This window comes from Corvus kubaryi, unplaced genomic scaffold, assembly GCF_017639235.1.
Source record: "Corvus kubaryi isolate FWS band 111438036 unplaced genomic scaffold, C.kubaryi_AGA036_p1.0 136, whole genome shotgun sequence".
Lineage (NCBI taxonomy): Eukaryota > Metazoa > Chordata > Aves > Passeriformes > Corvidae > Corvus > Corvus kubaryi.
The window spans coordinates 7337370-7353665 of NW_024580670.1; the positions used below are offsets into that span (position 1 = coordinate 7337370).

The window sequence follows — 16296 nt, forward strand, 5'->3', positions numbered from 1 at the left end:
CAACCAAAATGCAGCTGAGCCGTATGTCAATCTCTGCACTTTGGCTGTGAAGTTCACAACTCTGCACTTCCATCACCAGTATTTGTTCAAAAACCTGCTCCATGTTGCCAGGATTCAACAGAGCCACCGTTGTATCAAACCAAGCTCAGCTAGGGGAGTCCTTTGAGCCATTCACAAAACCCAGCCCTCTTCATCTCAGATCTAGCACTGCTTTCAGAACTCTTTGATCCCAACTGCATATAATTATTGCAGTTTTCACCCATCATGAACTCTCTGGACTAAAAAAAGCCTGTGTGACACCTCTCTCTGGTAAGATGTATTCCATGATATTTCCTTTAATCAAACACGTTTAGGCTCTCAAGCTAAATCTGAAGTAATATTTTCCTCAGCCTTTCTAAAAGATACATATTCCATTTCAAGTTGTAAATCCACATTTGTTGTAACTAGGCAAAATATGAGAGAAAAAAAGTGCAGAGATTATATGCAATCTGCCAGCAGAGTTGTGTGCCATGAGGAAAATGCCTCACAGGTCAAAACAAAGAAAAACATTGAGCAACAAATTAGTTGCAGGCAGTAGCTAATATGGAGATCAAAAGATTAAAATCAACATACAACGATGAAATCACTAGAATAATAGGAGCACATAAGAAGATTAAGTCAATAGCAGAGTCCAGTACTACAAAAATAAGGTTTTGATTATATGGTAAAATTTTATATTGGGAGAGCAAAAGCAATTACAACCATGGCATGCTTTGCTATCCCTGCCTTAGATCATCTTGGCTCATTTCCTATGCAAGGAATACAGTTGTTGAAATAAACAGAAATGTTATGACTCAAGTGCTCGATTCAAAAACAAACCAGGTGGTCAGATCAGACTGGGGACTGTCAAGATGGGCTCTGTAAAATGAGGACTTGTTGCAGATCCTGGAGGATTCGACAGCTGGGGTGAACAAAGGCCACACCGTTTAGGACTGGCTTTCTGCACAGAGAGCTCCACAAGCAGCTGATGTCAGGGCTGTCCCAGGCTGTCAGCTGGAGAGGGGAAGCCTGCACTGGAAGGGAGGTAGGAGGAGATAAATAGCTCAAAGACTAGAAGTGAACATGATGATGAACTCTGATAACAGGGAAGGTATTTTTCTATCCAGCTAAACAGGCAAAGATTGCAGGTTTGGTTTTACATCAGAGGCAGAGCACGCGGCAGCCTCTAAGCCCATGCAGACCCTCACATCAGGGACAGGAACATGTCCCATAGCCGTGTTCAGCAGTTCTGGGAGTCAACCAGTAGCACAGCCCAATGGGGACAGGAAGGATGACCAACCAGGGACAGCTAATGCTCACCATGACAGATCTACCCTTGGTCATCTGCTTGGTGTATAACCAGGAATTGATGAGCCAGTCCCTCCAACACAAACTGGCCGTGGCCACGGAACACCAGCCTCATCCATGGACTGTGGGACCAAAAGCCTAGAGCTCCCCATGGAGAAACAGTTACCCTGGTGAGGTCCTCCACACCCAAGAAGTCTCAGAGCTCTTGGTGGGTTCTGCAGTGCTCTGTGTTTTGTGAGGAGGAGCTGAAGCAGCTCCTCTGTGTCCCAGGGCTGATGACTTGCCCGGGCTTTTCTCACAACTCATCTTCATCTTTATTGTCGGAAATAGTCAAACTATCTCCAGCCCCACTCCAAAATCACAAGCTAGGCTCAAAATTAAATCAAATCAATAAATTATCATTTATTTTTACATAAGTTCTGGGTATTCTTGAACATTCAGGAAATACTTGGGTTGTGCATTGAAGTTTTTTCCTCCAGTAATGAGGTCTGGATTTTTAGTTTGGGTTCTCATTGTTGAGGGGATGTTTTGTGGTTCTTCTAGATCATGTCTTCTGGAATTAAATCAGCCCTTTTCTTGTGCCCAAGCAGCACAGCAGCACTTTCACTCGTCAATCTGGGAGTCTTGCCAGGCTCTCTCTGACTTAGCCACCATGAGGGACAGGAACGCTGCAGTCCAGCCAGTCCCACACACCCCAGAGGAAGGGGACAGCATGCTGCCATCCGCTGCCACCTCCATACCACTCCACTTGGAGTCCAGCTCTGCAGCAGATGGGGACACCTGTGACAACAGTTTAAACAATGGCAAATACAAATCTCAAACAACCTAACATAGCATAGCCAGAAAGACTGGACAATACCGAGTGAGGAGTGAGTGGCAAAACGACAGTGGAAAGACTGGTTTTGAAAAGATTCTTTCTCTGTTTGGTTTTCTTCATTGAAAAAGCAAGTAATTTCAAAAAGGAGATGTTTTTCTATCTCATTAAGGGGAGAATAATTCAAAACACATGGAGTTTGTCCCACTTACTTTTTTGGCCATCCTTCTTTCAAGCAAAAAAAAGGGAAGGAATAGGAACACAAAACTGAAGTGGGCTTCTACCCATTTTCACTGCTTTTTGCTCCTTTTCCTGAAACGTTTTTAGTAGGAAAGTGAGAACAAGGCCATCTCCCTATTATATTCTCCTTCTCTACTTCCTCCCACCTTTTCTCCTAAATAGAAAATAAGGGGAAAAAACCCCTACAAACCCAGAAAAACTTAAAAGCTCCCACTCTTTCAAAACAAAAAAGTACAACATTTCAAAACATTAGGAAGGAACATCTTTCAGTTTCAGTGTTCAGAAATGAAACGCAGCATTGCTCCATTACTGCAACGCGAAGGATGACTATTTCCGACAATAAAGATGAAGAATATCAGCTCACCCTTTCAACAGTTTCTTCCTTGCCTTATTGGCCAGGTTGGCTTTAGATATGGTGTGGATTCCACCGACTCCTCGCCTGCCTCCTGGGCTAGACCAGTCTCGCACCAGGAACTAGATTTCCCTCATGATGTCTCTCTCCGCTCCTCACAGGCAGGCAGGCAGCGTTTTTGGGGCATAAAGCCTGGCTGGGATCGAACCGTTAGTTACCATTCCTGTTGACAGGCAAACTAGAATAAGCTCTGGCTCACTTTCTCTGAGCTGCGGAAGAAGGAATGAGCCGGGAAAAGAGTTCATTCAATTGCTTCTGTTTGGCAGCTCTGCAGGACTCTCCGCATAGACAGAAAGAGATGTGGCAAGTAAGGAGTTGCCATTTTTAGAATTACATAAGCCCATTTGATTGTCATCGAGGCACTCTGTGCAGCTCCTGCCACAGTGTCCTGCCAGTTGCTCTGCAGTGGGACTAGATTTCAAACAGCTTTAGAAGCAGGTCAGATACCAGCTTTTAAAATTGAATTCAGGTTGAAAACATCGATGTTTTCTACTCCTGCCATCACTGACAGAGTAGACCAGCACAGCCATGCAAGGACTCTGAGCCAGTTTGCTTCCAAAATCCTTACTAACTACAGGTCCTCTGGGATCTGTACAGTGGTCCAAAAACTTAGGTCCCTAATTAAAAAAAAAAAAAATCTGAAAATACAAAATAAAATTATCTGCCTAGAGATAGGCAGGAACGTACATAACTCAATAAAAGGGATGCAAAAAATATTCTGGAGGGTCTCAAAGCCTCTGCTCCATCCAAGGTGGCCTTGCCAGGCACTACCCCTGCCCCAGCGTGGCAGTCTCCGTTGGGTGACAGGGCAGCAGGGTCACCCTACCGATGCTATGGGCCCTGCAGGATAGGATGGACTGCCCATGGGAACTAAGGCACACAGTACTGCAGGGGTACTGCTCCCGTTGTACAAAGTATTGCGGTTTAAGGAATAACGGGAAAGATTCACGTGGGTAACAACCCTCGCTTCATCCCTGCCGCAAACTTTGCTACCCTGACTTCTCTGTTCGTCGCTCATTAATTTGTTCAAACTGTGTCTGTCTCTGACCATTGCAAACCGACCTGCGACCAAACACCTTGGGAGCATCCCTGGGCTGACCCTTTCAGGTCGTAATTACTGCCTTGTATGGAGACAGACCCAAATCCAGCACGGTGGGGCCAGGGCCGGGCAGCTCCGCAGCCCAGCCCTCCTCCCAGCCCAGCCGTGGGCCTCTCCAGCGCACCTTTGAAAAAGCTGCAAAGCCACAGAAAAAGCTGCTCCCCCACCCTGGCTCACAAAGACAGCCCGATCCTAAGTGCCTGGGCTGGTGGCTCACCCGGCAGTCCATCACCTTCTATTAAAAAATTATAAGGAAAAAAAATTGGGAAAAAAGTATTTAGAAAAATACCTATAGAAAGCAAAGCAGCATAGAAATAAAAGCCACCATTTCGGGGAGATTGAAGCATAACGCTAATAACTTTCGGCAGCTTCCACTGTGGAGTTTAAGCAGCTGCCAAGTTAAATAACTAGGAGGATCCTAAGTTATCTTCCAGTAGACCAGAAATGCCCAGTGCCGGCTGCCCGGGCGGAGGCGGCCCGACGGACGTGGGGAACTGGGCCGGGCCTGCGGGGCCCTGCGCTCCCGCCTGCCTGGGACCCACCCGGGACGCGTCCCCAGGAGTCCCTCACCAACAGGGTCTGGCCGTCCAAGAGCGAAAGGGGAACCCCCGCCGGTTTTCGATGTCAGCGGCCGGGGAGCGTTTGGGGCTGGGACTGCCGGGAGCGTACGGGACCGCCGAGAGGAGCGGGCGCTAGAGAAGCCGCGGGTGACCCTGCGTGTCCCGCATGGCTCCGGCCCGGCCTGCCCGGGCACCGCACTCGTTTTTCTGGGGAGGCAGCGGCGTAAAAATAACCGTAGGAGCGATCGCGTCCGCAGTGGGAAAGTCTTTGCGGCGTGCGCCTTATTGGGAAAAATATGCAAACCATTTCTCCCTCCAAATGCCGGGGGTGAAGGATTAAAACCCTACGGGAGAACTGCCTCCACGGGGGATGCGGAACGCGGGCCCGAGCCGGGAGCCCGCTGCGGGGCCGAGCCGGGAGCCCGCTGCGCGCCCGACGTGCAGACGCTCCTGCCTCCCGAAGCCGGGCTGGGCCGCTCGACCCCCCCCCCGACACACCCCCCGCCCCGCTTGGCACTCCGGGAGCAGAGGGGCTCGGGCTCGGTGGTGGGCAGGCAACGGGGCTAGGGCAGCTGTCTCAAAGTCAGTCAGTTGTAATATGTTCGCCAGAACAGCAGAAGTCGAATCGATAGAGACGGCCTCCAGCTGTGCCTAAACCTGCGATTTAAATTAAAATACTGAGCTCTGATGCCCGGGTCTTAGCTGGGATCTCAACGCCCTGATGCGTAAGGCGTGCGGCACCCGGTTTCGAGCCGGCCGGGAGACAGCGGCACGGCCCAAACCGGTACCCGGCCTCGGGATACACGGGAGCTTCTCCGGGCTGCAGGAAGGAGGCAGCCCCGGGGCTCCGCAAGCCCCCCACCACCCCTCCTCGCCCCCGGGAACCTCGAGGCCTGCGGGACCCGCTGCCCCGAGTAGGGCGGTGGATGCGGAGTAGCAAGCCGGCAGTCGTCCCCTTGGCCAGGGAGGGAGGGAAAGAGGGAGAGACCCGATTCAGCAAACACCCGGGCAAGGACGAGGGCGGCTCGGGGAAGCTGGCAGCGAGCTCCCGGCCCCGGCTCCGCAGCCCTTCTTTTATCCTGCCCGAAATCATCTCGTTTACAGAAAATATTTGTTTGCACTATTAGTTGGTACTGGAGTTAATTACTCAACGTGTGAGCGGGGAGTAATATGGATAAAAGCAGCCCCAGTGTTTATTGTGTGGGTGAGCTGTTTGAGCGGTGCTTGAATAAACTGCAATTAGGGTTAGATAGAGATTAATTAACATGTGAGTGGCAAGGTGTAAAATAGTTCCCAACCCTCCACTCAGTATAATCTGCAGGCGAGGAAAAGAAGTTTGTGGAGGCTAATTAAATACTTCGCTAAAGCCCGCGAGCCCCGGGAGCGAGCAGAGCCCAGCCCAGCCGCCGCCTGCCCGCTCCCGCTGCCCGGAGGAGGCGCGGGCTGGGCAGGCAGCGCTGCTCAAGCACGGCGCGCCTCCCCGGGGCTCCGCCGGGCTCTCCCACAGCCCAGACACCGAGCACAGCTCCTGTGGTTCTCCGTGGTCCCGTCCCAGCCTCTCCCCCAGAAGCGGGACGGTTCCCTCGCTCCCTTGCACGCTGACCCGTCAGATCCGGGCGGGCAGGGCTGGGCGGACGCCAACACCTGATGCTCCAGGCGGGGTGTCACCCCGGGGCTGGGCGCTCCCCTCTGCCCGCAGGCAGCCCGGGGCGGCCGCCGCTTTTAAAGTTTGTTTCTGGAGCGTGTTGTGGTTCGCAGGTGAAAAAGCCTGTCTGCAAACAGCCGACGGCGAGCTGCCCTGGCGGGGAGAGGAGGCGCGGCTTTGTCAGCACCGCACAAAACCCCCGAATTCCTCTAAACTTTCTTAGGCGCGCGAGGGAGGCGGAAAAAAAAATATATAGGGGCCTTTTCATTGCTTGCTTTACCTCTGGCCAGGCTCAATCTAAACCCTTCGCTCCCCCCCTCTCCCCCGGATAATCCTCCCCTTTATTTTAGAAACACACAAAACCAGGTTCCACGCAGCGCTATAGTGGCTACAAGTGAAAGAGAATTGAGCGCCCTGAATCGCCGGGGGAAAATTGGTTCGGCTGAATAGCCCCGGCGAGGGACGGGGCGGCTAATCAGAGCCGGGGGGTGCTACTCTGCAGCCGGCCCTCCCCTCCCCCCCCCAAACAGGTGGACGCGGGACTCTCTCAATTACCGTGTCCTCGCATCTGAGGTTTCTGCAAATCCTCCCCTCCCGCATCACGGCGTTTTAATTAGAGAGAGGAAGGAAAGAAACCCCGGCATCCAGGCGCTATAATGTAGCGTCGCCTATCTGGGGGGGCGGGGGGGGAAACGGGGGAAAGGGGGAAGAAGAAAGTGCGGCGGGCGGGGGGGAGCAGGACAAGGGCTAGAAGGGCAAGGGAGAGTCGCCGGGTGCCCCCGGGGCAGCGGGCACCTTTAGGGGGTGAACTTGCAGAACTTCCCTTCGCTGAACATAGGTCTTTTTTATTATTATTTTAATTTTTTTTTCGGCAGCGAAATCGAGTCCTGGACACGAATCCCTCCCCATTTATTTAAGGCTAATCACCAGCTACCCCGAGAGGGGAGAGGGTTGGAATTAAACTTAGTTTAATTAACATTAATGCACTGTCCTAATTAATGGGTTGGCTATTAATTTATACATGCTGGAGAGGCTCGCAGATAAGTGACAATTTATTAATTATCTTCCAGCTCGGTTGCAACGGAGCTGATTGCAGATGGGTTGCCAAAATAACTCGAGCATGGTTGCGTGGTAGATGCTTTAGAAAAAAAAAAAAAATCATTCTCCCCCTTCTTAAAAAAAAAAAAAAAGGAAGATGAAGAAAAAAATTCCGCACGCTCACTCGGAGTGGCTCTTCTAACCCCAGCAAGAACTGGAGCACTCTTTTCCACCCAACTTGTGAATCGCACTTGCCTTCTAATTTGCCACATGCAAAACGATTCCTCTGCTTTGCAAGTTGCTTTTTAAGAAGGGAGAGAGAGAGGAAAAACCCAGCTCGCACACGAGCGATTTGTGCGTCTTAAACTGGAAGGAAATCGTGCGTGGAGGGGGGGGCTCGTCTTCCTCTCTCTGCCCCAACCCACCGCGCTCCAGCCCGGCGCCTCGGCTTGGGGAAGATCCATGGTGGCATCCCCATGTCATTCTGCTCAAAGTGACTTCATATGATGTCAGCTTTAAATGTACGAGACCGTGATCTGACGCTCAGGAAGATGTTTGCTATCAAAATGTGACTGTGACCACACTGCGCTGCTTGGATGAGTCTCGCCGGCGCTGGGCAAAGGTAAGTGGTCCCAAGGCGAGCCCCGCCGCCCCTCGCCATGCCCCCCCCACCCCTCCTCCCGCATTTCCCGGACAGTGGCCATCGGTGGGGCTGGGCTGGGTGGCATTGGGCTGGGGGAGGTTTTTCTTTTTCTTTCCTTTTTTTTTTTTTTTAAATACTAACAAGGTCTAGCTTGCGTGTTACTTTAGCGTGTTCCGCTTAATGAGCAGTAATCTGGTACCCTACGTGCCATTGTTCTTGAATATGTTCATTTGAATATAAATAGGGAGGGGGTGCCCGTGGGGGGTGGGGTGGGGGGAGAACAAGGTGCTTATTAAATTGATTTGTCTCCTGGCTTTTCTGGAATGCAGAGCCGAGAGCGGGAGAGAGTCGCTGCTCACACCAAGTTTCCGCACGGCGGAGCGACATGGCGAGCCCGGGGTCGCTGGAGACGGTCATGCCTTCTTCCTGCCCCCGGCACGACGGCAGGGCCGCCACCGCTAACCCCTCAAAGACCCTGGCCTTCTCCATCGAGCGGATCATGGCAAAGACGTCGGAGCCCAAGCCGGCCTTCGAGGAGCGGCACGGCGGGCCGGGGCTGGAGCCAGGCAAGAAGCCGCTGAGCCTGTGCTCGCCTCTGCCCTGCGTGATCCCTATCCCGCCGCTGGGCTACGAACTGCCCTCCAAGACTCTCAGCTACTCGGAGCTGTGGAAGAACAGCCTGCGGGGCGGTGCGGGGCTCTGCAAAGCCAACTGCGGCGTCTGCTGCAAGGCAGAGCTCGCCCTGGGCCAGCCCAGCGGCCGGCTCATCAAGCCGCAGGTCATCCACCAGGCAGGGGCCGTTCCGGCAGCCCCCCGCTCCCTCTACTACTTCAACTACCTGGACGCCGCGTACCACCCGGCCGACCTCCTGCACGGACAGCTCTTCCCGGCCGGCCTGCTGGGCGCCCCGCCGCCGGGGGGGCTCTCGGCCCACCAGAAGCTTTTCCTGCTGGAGAATGCCAAGCTGGCAGGGCTGGCGGCCGAGAAGCTGCCGCCGCCGACTCCCTTCGCCCACAAGGAGCGGCTGCCGGGACACCTGGACCAGGTGATGAAGGAGGTGGCGGCGGTGGAGCGCGGCGGCCACCCCAAGGGCCACGCCAAGATGGGGGGCGGCGGCGGCGGGGCGGCGGAGGGCAAGCCCAAAAACTTCACCTGCGAGGTCTGCGGCAAGGTAAGCGGGGCGCCGGCATCGGGTGGGGGGGGGCCGGGGGCGGCGACGGCGGGGCCGTGCCTGACCTCGCCTTTCCGGCGCTTTCCCGCAGGTGTTCAACGCGCACTACAACCTCACCCGCCACATGCCGGTGCACACGGGGGCCCGGCCTTTCGTCTGCAAGGTCTGCGGGAAAGGCTTTCGCCAGGCCAGCACCCTGTGCCGGCACAAAATCATCCACACCCAGGTAGGTGGGGGGCAGCCGGGGTGTGGGAGGCGGCGGCCGCCCCTGCTCTCCGCGCAGCCCCCACTGACGGGCCTCTCGCACCCCGGTGCAGGAGAAACCCCACAAGTGCAACCAGTGCGGAAAGGCGTTCAACAGGAGCTCCACGCTGAACACTCACATCCGCATCCACGCCGGCTACAAGCCCTTCGTCTGCGAGTTCTGCGGCAAGGGCTTCCACCAGAAAGGTGAGCTGAGCCGGGACGCGCCGGGGCCCTCGCCCATCATTAGCGGGAATTAAACGCGGCGAACCCTGCCCGACTGGGGGAAGCGAGGGGCGCAGGCAGAGCCGCCGCCACTCCCAATTACTTTCCCTCTAAGCCGGGCCGCACCGCCGGGCACTGCTGACGGTTCCCCCTAAATGCTTTTAAAATGAAAGGTACCGGGCCGTAGTCCTAATCCAGAGCCCTCTGTTTGCCGCGGGTCACCGGGTTGACCCTGCTTCTCATTTCTGCCATGCCAGTTGCGCGCTGCTCCGCGCTGATGCGGACCGAGTTTGACAAGTGGGACGGGGGTGCGGGGGGGAGACACTTCCTAATTCCCCCCCCTTTACCTGTGCACCGTGCGGCCCGGGCACCCTCGGGTAACCCCCTTTTCCATCTTTTTCCTCCGCCGCAGGCAACTACAAGAACCACAAGCTGACCCACAGCGGAGAGAAGCAGTACAAGTGCACCATTTGCAACAAAGCCTTCCACCAGATTTATAACTTGACTTTCCACATGCACACCCACAATGACAAGAAGCCCTTTACGTGTGTCACTTGCGGGAAAGGATTTTGCAGAAACTTTGATTTAAAGAAGCACGTCCGAAAGTTGCACGACAGCGTCTCCAGCGCTCCTCCGCCGCGGGACCCTGGGCGCAGCGGGCAGAGCTAAGGGCCCGGCGCGCCGCCGCACTCAGACCCGCTCCACCAGGCCAGCACTATTTATCCAAAACAGCCTTCGCTTCTCTGTCTTTTCCCCAGCGAGCTCAGCCGCCGGTAGCAAGCGACCCCGAGCCGCAGTTGTATATAAGAGGAATCTTATTTAATGGCGCGTTGCGCCGCCGGAGCGGGCCAGGACGGGCCGGGCTGGCCGCCCCCCGCCCGGCGCCCGGACAGCGCTCTTTATACGTGTCTGTAAATCTCCATTTTAAATGTACGCTCGAATAAGTGAGGAATATATCTATATCTATCATGGGACAATAAACCGGCCCTTCGCAGGTGTCTCATTTCCCACCTGAGCCCCGGCCCGAGTGGGGACCGGGCTGCACGGCGCTATCTCCCCTGTGAACGCGGCTTGCAGGAGCTGCGGGAGCCGGGCCCTGCCGCTTCAGGGTCCGCCGAGCGCCGCGAGCATCAGAGGAGCAAAACGAGGGCGGGAGGGAGCCGGGCAGCTTCGGAGGCCTGCTGTCGCCCCCCCGGAACGGGGGCAGAGCCCTTGCAGGACCCCCGGCGGGGCTGCGCGGCCCCGACCGGCAGCGCGAAGGGTGGCTCGGAGTTTCCCAGCGCCGCTTTTCGGGGTCGGTTTATTACGGCGTTTAAACCACTCCTGAATGACTATCTTTCCTTGCATGCAGATAAAATGATCTCACGCTTGCTTTCCAAGTAATGACCCAAATTAAGAGAGAAAACACAGACCCTTCAAACCACATTACATTAATCTAATCACTCCCAGCAGGCCTCATAAACTCTTTTTGATCAGAATATGGATAATCAACCACTTGGATTACACTAAATATTCCCTTCTCATCTTCCCCCCCCCCCCCCCCTCCCACTTTTAATACGCAAGTGTCTATTCCGGCCACGTCGTTAGGAACAATATTATTCTAACAGAGAAAGGAGATTGAGGCGGCCGGGCCGTGTGCGTGCTGCTCGGGCCGGGCTTGCCAATGAAGAGGGGAACGAGAGAGGCACCGAAATGCCTGGGGACGGCGTAATGGGGAGCTCACCTTTCTCCTCTTAACTGAGTGGTTAAATAGGGGGAGGCGAGGACGAGCACAGCTCGCCGCCGAGCGCAGGAACGGGAGTCGACCCCTCGCTCCGGGTTTCTGGATTCATTATTAGGCTGCGATGTTCCGCGCTCTCCAAGGAGCGGGCTGGGGGCTGGGGCCGGGGCTGCGGGCCCCGCGCTCCCGCCGTAGGGACGGGGCGATTTTAGAGTTTTCCGGGTTTGCATTTTCCAGTGTCTGAAACAGCATTTTGACGGTTTGAGGAGCGGAAAAGAATGTCCAGTGATCCTGGCAGCGGGGAAAGATCATGACCGAATTTGTTAAAAAAATTTCAGAGAATTTTAGATTAAAAGGAAATTTAAAAAGGAAAAAAATGCAAACCCCGTCACCGATAAGTCACCGCTCCGGAAACTCTGTCGGGGGGGGACGGTCCCGCAAGTGAAGGGACTGCGGCTCAACCCCCGACAGGCAGGAGCCGAGTCTGGCTCTCCCGCCGCCGCGACAGACGGGGCGGGACAACCCACGGGCCGGGGACAGCGGGAGGGACCCCTCTCTCCGGGAGGACACTGTGCCGGGGGAGGCCGTGGCAGGACAAGGTCCCGGAGGACGGGAGCGGGGCGTGCGCATCCCGAGTGGTGCCCATGGAACCGGTCCCGCTGCCAGGTCCGGGGGAAGCGCCGCCTTCTCCGCACCTCGGGCGCCGGGAAGAAGTCTGGGCTGCCAGCCGGGAGCCGAAAGCGGGAGCCAGGCGCGGCTGCGGGCCCTACAGACAGCGCGCAGGCTGCTTCCTCAGCTCTCCTGATGGGCGAGAGCAGTGCGAAACCCACTCCCAGGAAGGGAATTAAGGAAGCGCGTTCTTATCGCATTTTTATAAAAAGCGGCGTTGTTTACAGAGCCGTTTGGTGGGGGAGGGCATCCCCGTCACGGCTAAGGGCATCTTCTGGGCACCCTGAAGTGCCGTGTCGGCCGCCGCTGGTGGGCTTGGTCACCTGGCCCCTCCACCGGGCGGTGGGCAGCCCTCCCCGGACCGGCTGTCGCTCCGGCTTCCCCCCGATCTCGGACGCACTGGGAAGGGGCCGCGGCAGCGCTCTCGCCACCGGCCGGCCCTGGACCCCCCCCCGCATCTCGGCACACACAAGCCGCAGATCGCGGGGGAGGGGCGGCTCTGCCAGACACACACACGCCAGAGACTCCAATTATCTTCTCCCTCACAAGATGTTTCTGCTGTCCACGACTGCTCACACTTCGGCACTCTTGCCAGCAAGCCTCAATAGCACAAAACCCGCACAAAAACCCCTCGCCCGGCGCCGCAGCCGCGCACACAACAGATTGAGCGGTGCCGGTGCCTCAGGGGGAGGGTTAGAGGTGCCTCCGCGCAGAGAGCGACGTGCCAGCGCCGCCGTGCTTCCCCCCTCGGCCCGGCCCGGCCCGGCCCGGCACTTCCCCGAGACCGGGCGGCTCCCAGGTGTGTCCCGACACCGCGCCGGGCACCGGGAAGAGACCAACCTACAGGCAGCTGCGTTGCCCTTTTCCCTGCACTCCGCTCTCCAAACGTCTGAGCAACCAGTTTGCTGCTAGAAACATGTTAATTGCCAACGGAGCTCATTAAGGCATGCACATGCAAAACACAGCGAGGGAGATTAAATGGACAAAAGCGCAATAATGAACTGTCAAAAATCGGACCCATCTACACGACCAGGAGCCCTCAAGAATGAGGCATTTAGAGGCAACAAAGGATTGTCTGGGACAGGAAGAAAGGACGACCTAGACTTTTGTTTAGTCAACACAATTGATTACAAATGAGAGATTAACAGGATAGCTTCAGAGTTTTTTTGAAGGAGGCAGAAGAGAAAAGTCCAATTAAGTGCACCGAATGTTAACTACATTGATTTCCACGGCCAGCGCTGGAGAAATTCTCATTAAACCATCCCTGGCGATCCCTTTTGGAAAGTAATTTGTCTCCCTGATGGAGCAGAGAAAGGGAGCCATGTAAAGAGAAAGAAGCGCTAGTTCTTGGCACAATGAGCTTAGGAGACACACTGGAAAGAGCCAAAGGGGGAGTTAATGAGCATCTGACAAGCCGCTTGGACCCGGGCCTGAAGAGCAGCGATGAAAAGATGGAATTGGCCAACAACTATTCTTTATATCAAACATAAAAAGGCCAATCTGAAACAGGGCTGCTCAAAGCTGGTGGGGAAGAAAAGAAAGGCCTCCAGTGAGGGGTGGAGTGGAGGGCTCAACTGCCCCATTGGGACGGGGGAAAAAAATGCACTGGCATGTCCCTCTCCGAGCGAGCGGAACTGCTGGCCCTCGCACTACGCCCCGGGAGGGTACGGCAGAGGAGGGCCGGCAGCGCCGGGCCGGAGGCGCTTGCACAGACCCGAATCGCCCCAGGGTAGCCGAGGTCGGTACAGTTTAATGAAGTTATTCCGCGGAGGGTGGTCACCGGTCATCCCAAATCACGGCGGCCCGGCGCTCCCCGAAATCTGCCTTTCTCCTCCCCGGGGCTACATTGCCCGACCCCTCCCGCTGCCCCGGCTGCGGCCCACCCCCCTCCCCGGGGGACCGGGCACCGCGGAGCGCAGCGCAAGGCAACGCGCGTCGTGTAGACACGGCTCGCTCGGAGGCTCTTAAATCAGATTAGAGCTCGTTAATAACAATTTTGGCTTAAGTCTGTATTGACTTAGGTTTAGGAATGGCTAAGCACTTTCGCTTAAGTCAACACCAGAGCTAAATTGACACATGCCTTTCCGAAACCGCTGTGTCCCCCAGGACGCCCAGGTGCCTGCGGGACTTATCCTTCTGCCGCTTTAAGCCATTTTACGGAAGTATTTGCATGATTTTTAAGTAAGCCTGCTGGGCCTCAACTGTGCCAGCCCACCCCTGCGTGTCATCCACGATGCTCCCCTCCAGGGACGGGTTTCATGGACCTCACCATGCGATCAGGGCACTTTTGTTCTTTGGGCTCTTGCTGCCAGTCCTTGCGGTCCTTCCCCAGCTCTCACGGTGTGGCTCCTGCCCACTCCCTAACACCTCCTGCCTCTCTCCTCAAATTTGTACCCTGGATACCCTCAGAAAGCCGGGGCTGCATTGCCATCCACAGCCGAGTTCTGTGGAGAGAGTAAGGGGCCAGAGGCAGCTGCTCCTGCAACCGAGGGGAAAGACGGCACGGCGGGTCCCAGTGGAGGCGTTGCCCTTCAGCCGGCACCAACAGCGGCCACAGCGAGGGCTACCGGCTGCCTGCCCGAATACTTCAGACTCATTGAGAGCCACATGAAGATGGGATAGCAAGGGACAGGAAGACTCTGGGGCTGTGCAGGCAGAGGGGGCCACGAGCAGGGAAAGACACCCACCCCTCAGACAGTGGTGCTGGGGGGGTTACTGCCTGGTCACCCCATGCCCTTCCTCTCCTGAAGATTCCTGCTCACAGACCTCACACCACGGCCAGCTTTGCCCTAACCAGTCACCCTCCCACCTCCCCCTTGCTGCCATCCTCCCCACCTTCTCACCAGTCCTCTCACAGGTACGGTGCTGTGCTGACCAACAGCATCACCTCGGGGCCTTAGTGAAGACCCATAAGGGGGAGGGGGAAATGCTCTTACCAGCTGGTTTCTACCACACATCCTGATTCTCCAGGTAACGCTATCCCAACTTTTAACCCCACTCCTAGCCTACTCTTATTGCTAACCCTGCCTAGCCCAAAGCCGTAGCCTCGTGTTATTTGTATTTATCTCACCGATTTACTGCAATTGCTTAATTGACTGAATCACGGGCAACACGTGTCCTCAATTAAAAATTAAAAGAAAAAAAAAAGGAAAAGGGTACATTTAGACTTCTGTGCTCTCTGTTTTACGGGCTGCCTCTCCTCGTAAGGTGTTGAAGCTGCGTCATATAGCTCAGCCCTCAGGGAGCCTCGGGCGTGCTCCCCAGGGAGCCCAAACAGCCGTTCAGTGCGGGTGCTTCAAGTCACCAGTGATCTTAAACTCTTCTTTTAGGTGACTCCGGTAAGAGCGTGTTTAGTCAAAGAAGCACCTTATTGTCCCCAGCGGGGACAAAATGCTGTCAGACACAGACCACAGAAAAGGTCCGCTCCCAAAATTCTGGGTGTGTAAGCCCGAAACAACACAAAACTTGACTTCTACAAATACTTGCATCTTTGCCGTCTTTGCGTTTGCGGAAGAAGCACGCTGATGACAAACTTTAAAAGAGATATGACCCGGGGGCAGAAATACTCCTAGCCGATGGAACAAGGAGTGGGGACCTCGCTGGTGCCGCTTCGCCTCTCCCGGCTCTTCGCCGAGCCTCTCGGAGCCCCTTCCAGGCCGCCCCAGACCGCGGGCAATGCGCACAAATGGGGCCACAGCAGTGGGGGGGGGAGGGAGGAGAGCAGCGATAGCCCCCGTCCTAGCCCGTGGGGCTGCTCTGCCAGCGGAGGCGGGGGGCCCAAACAACGGGGATGTGCGCTATTGAACCACTTGGGAGACCGAGGCCACGGGAGCCAGGTACTTTCCCACATCAGCGCCGCTGCCCCACTGCAATGGACACGATTGTCCTGTGAAGGGCTCAGGCGTTTAAACTGCAGAGAGCACCTGAGACCTCCTGCAGCCGCGTTCCCGAGGTCCAGTTAACTGTCTGATACTCCTTCTACTGTCTTCCTCACTGCTGCCAGTTGCCAAGATATTTCACACAAATAGAAGCTGATTTATTATCAGCCTCTTCCTTCTGATTCATTATGTTAATGAATTGAGATATTACCAACACTGGATTATCGCATCTATCAATGAATCCAGGAAAAGAAAGCTAATTATAGAGGGAAAAGCTAAGTGTACCCGGAAACTTAATACAAAGAAACGTCCGAGAAATAGAGCAAAGCGGGGCAGTAGTTTAAGCGCCCTCTAAACACCGCTTCCAGTTGACTGGGGACCGCGACACTTTGGGTTACATAGACAAACCTTTTTCCTAGGATTTTACGGATATGTTTTTTTACTGTTAACATTATTACGAGCGTTTCCAAGGAATCAAACCCGCTGCCCAGAGCTTTCCTGGGAATCTCGGCGCCGTTGAGTGCGGGAGGACACACACAATGCGCTTCCCGTTCCCTCTCCCAGCGCACTGTTCCCGGCGGCGCGCAGTCCCCGCGCCCCGATCACGACAGAC

The 16296-nt window shown here is 55.5% G+C and overlaps 1 protein-coding gene and 1 long non-coding RNA gene across 2 annotated transcripts; one reads left to right on the forward strand and one right to left on the reverse strand.

Moving 5' to 3' along the window:
• Nucleotides 1-1703: 1703 nt before the first annotated feature.
• On the reverse strand, nucleotides 1704-5284 carry LOC121658406. Its single transcript, XR_006013953.1, has 2 exons — nucleotides 2745-5284; nucleotides 1704-2106 (listed from the first exon to the last, which is right to left on the reverse strand). It is a non-coding gene; the product is annotated as an uncharacterized LOC121658406 (long non-coding RNA).
• Nucleotides 5285-6991: 1707 nt separating this feature from the next.
• On the forward strand, nucleotides 6992-10397 carry FEZF2 (FEZ family zinc finger 2). Its single transcript, XM_042015259.1, has 5 exons — nucleotides 6992-7756; nucleotides 8107-8948; nucleotides 9040-9174; nucleotides 9266-9398; nucleotides 9829-10397. The coding sequence occupies exons 2-5, from the start codon at nucleotides 8163-8165 to the stop codon at nucleotides 10083-10085; spliced, it is 1311 nt and encodes a 436-aa protein (XP_041871193.1). The 5' UTR covers nucleotides 6992-7756; nucleotides 8107-8162; the 3' UTR covers nucleotides 10086-10397.
• Nucleotides 10398-16296: the final 5899 nt, after the last annotated feature.

What these genes read in the sequence shown, in the direction of transcription:
- FEZF2 (XM_042015259.1), top strand. Translation starts at nt 8,163, where the DNA reads ATGGCGAGCCCGGGGTCGCTGGAGACGGTCATGCCTTCTTCCTGCCCC. An exon ending in CCTGCGAGGTCTGCGGCAAG is followed by an intron (nt 8,949 to 9,039) that starts GTAAGCGGGGCG and finishes GCTTTCCCGCAG; the next exon opens with GTGTTCAACGCGCACTACAA. An exon ending in ACAAAATCATCCACACCCAG is followed by an intron (nt 9,175 to 9,265) that starts GTAGGTGGGGGG and finishes ACCCCGGTGCAG; the next exon opens with GAGAAACCCCACAAGTGCAA.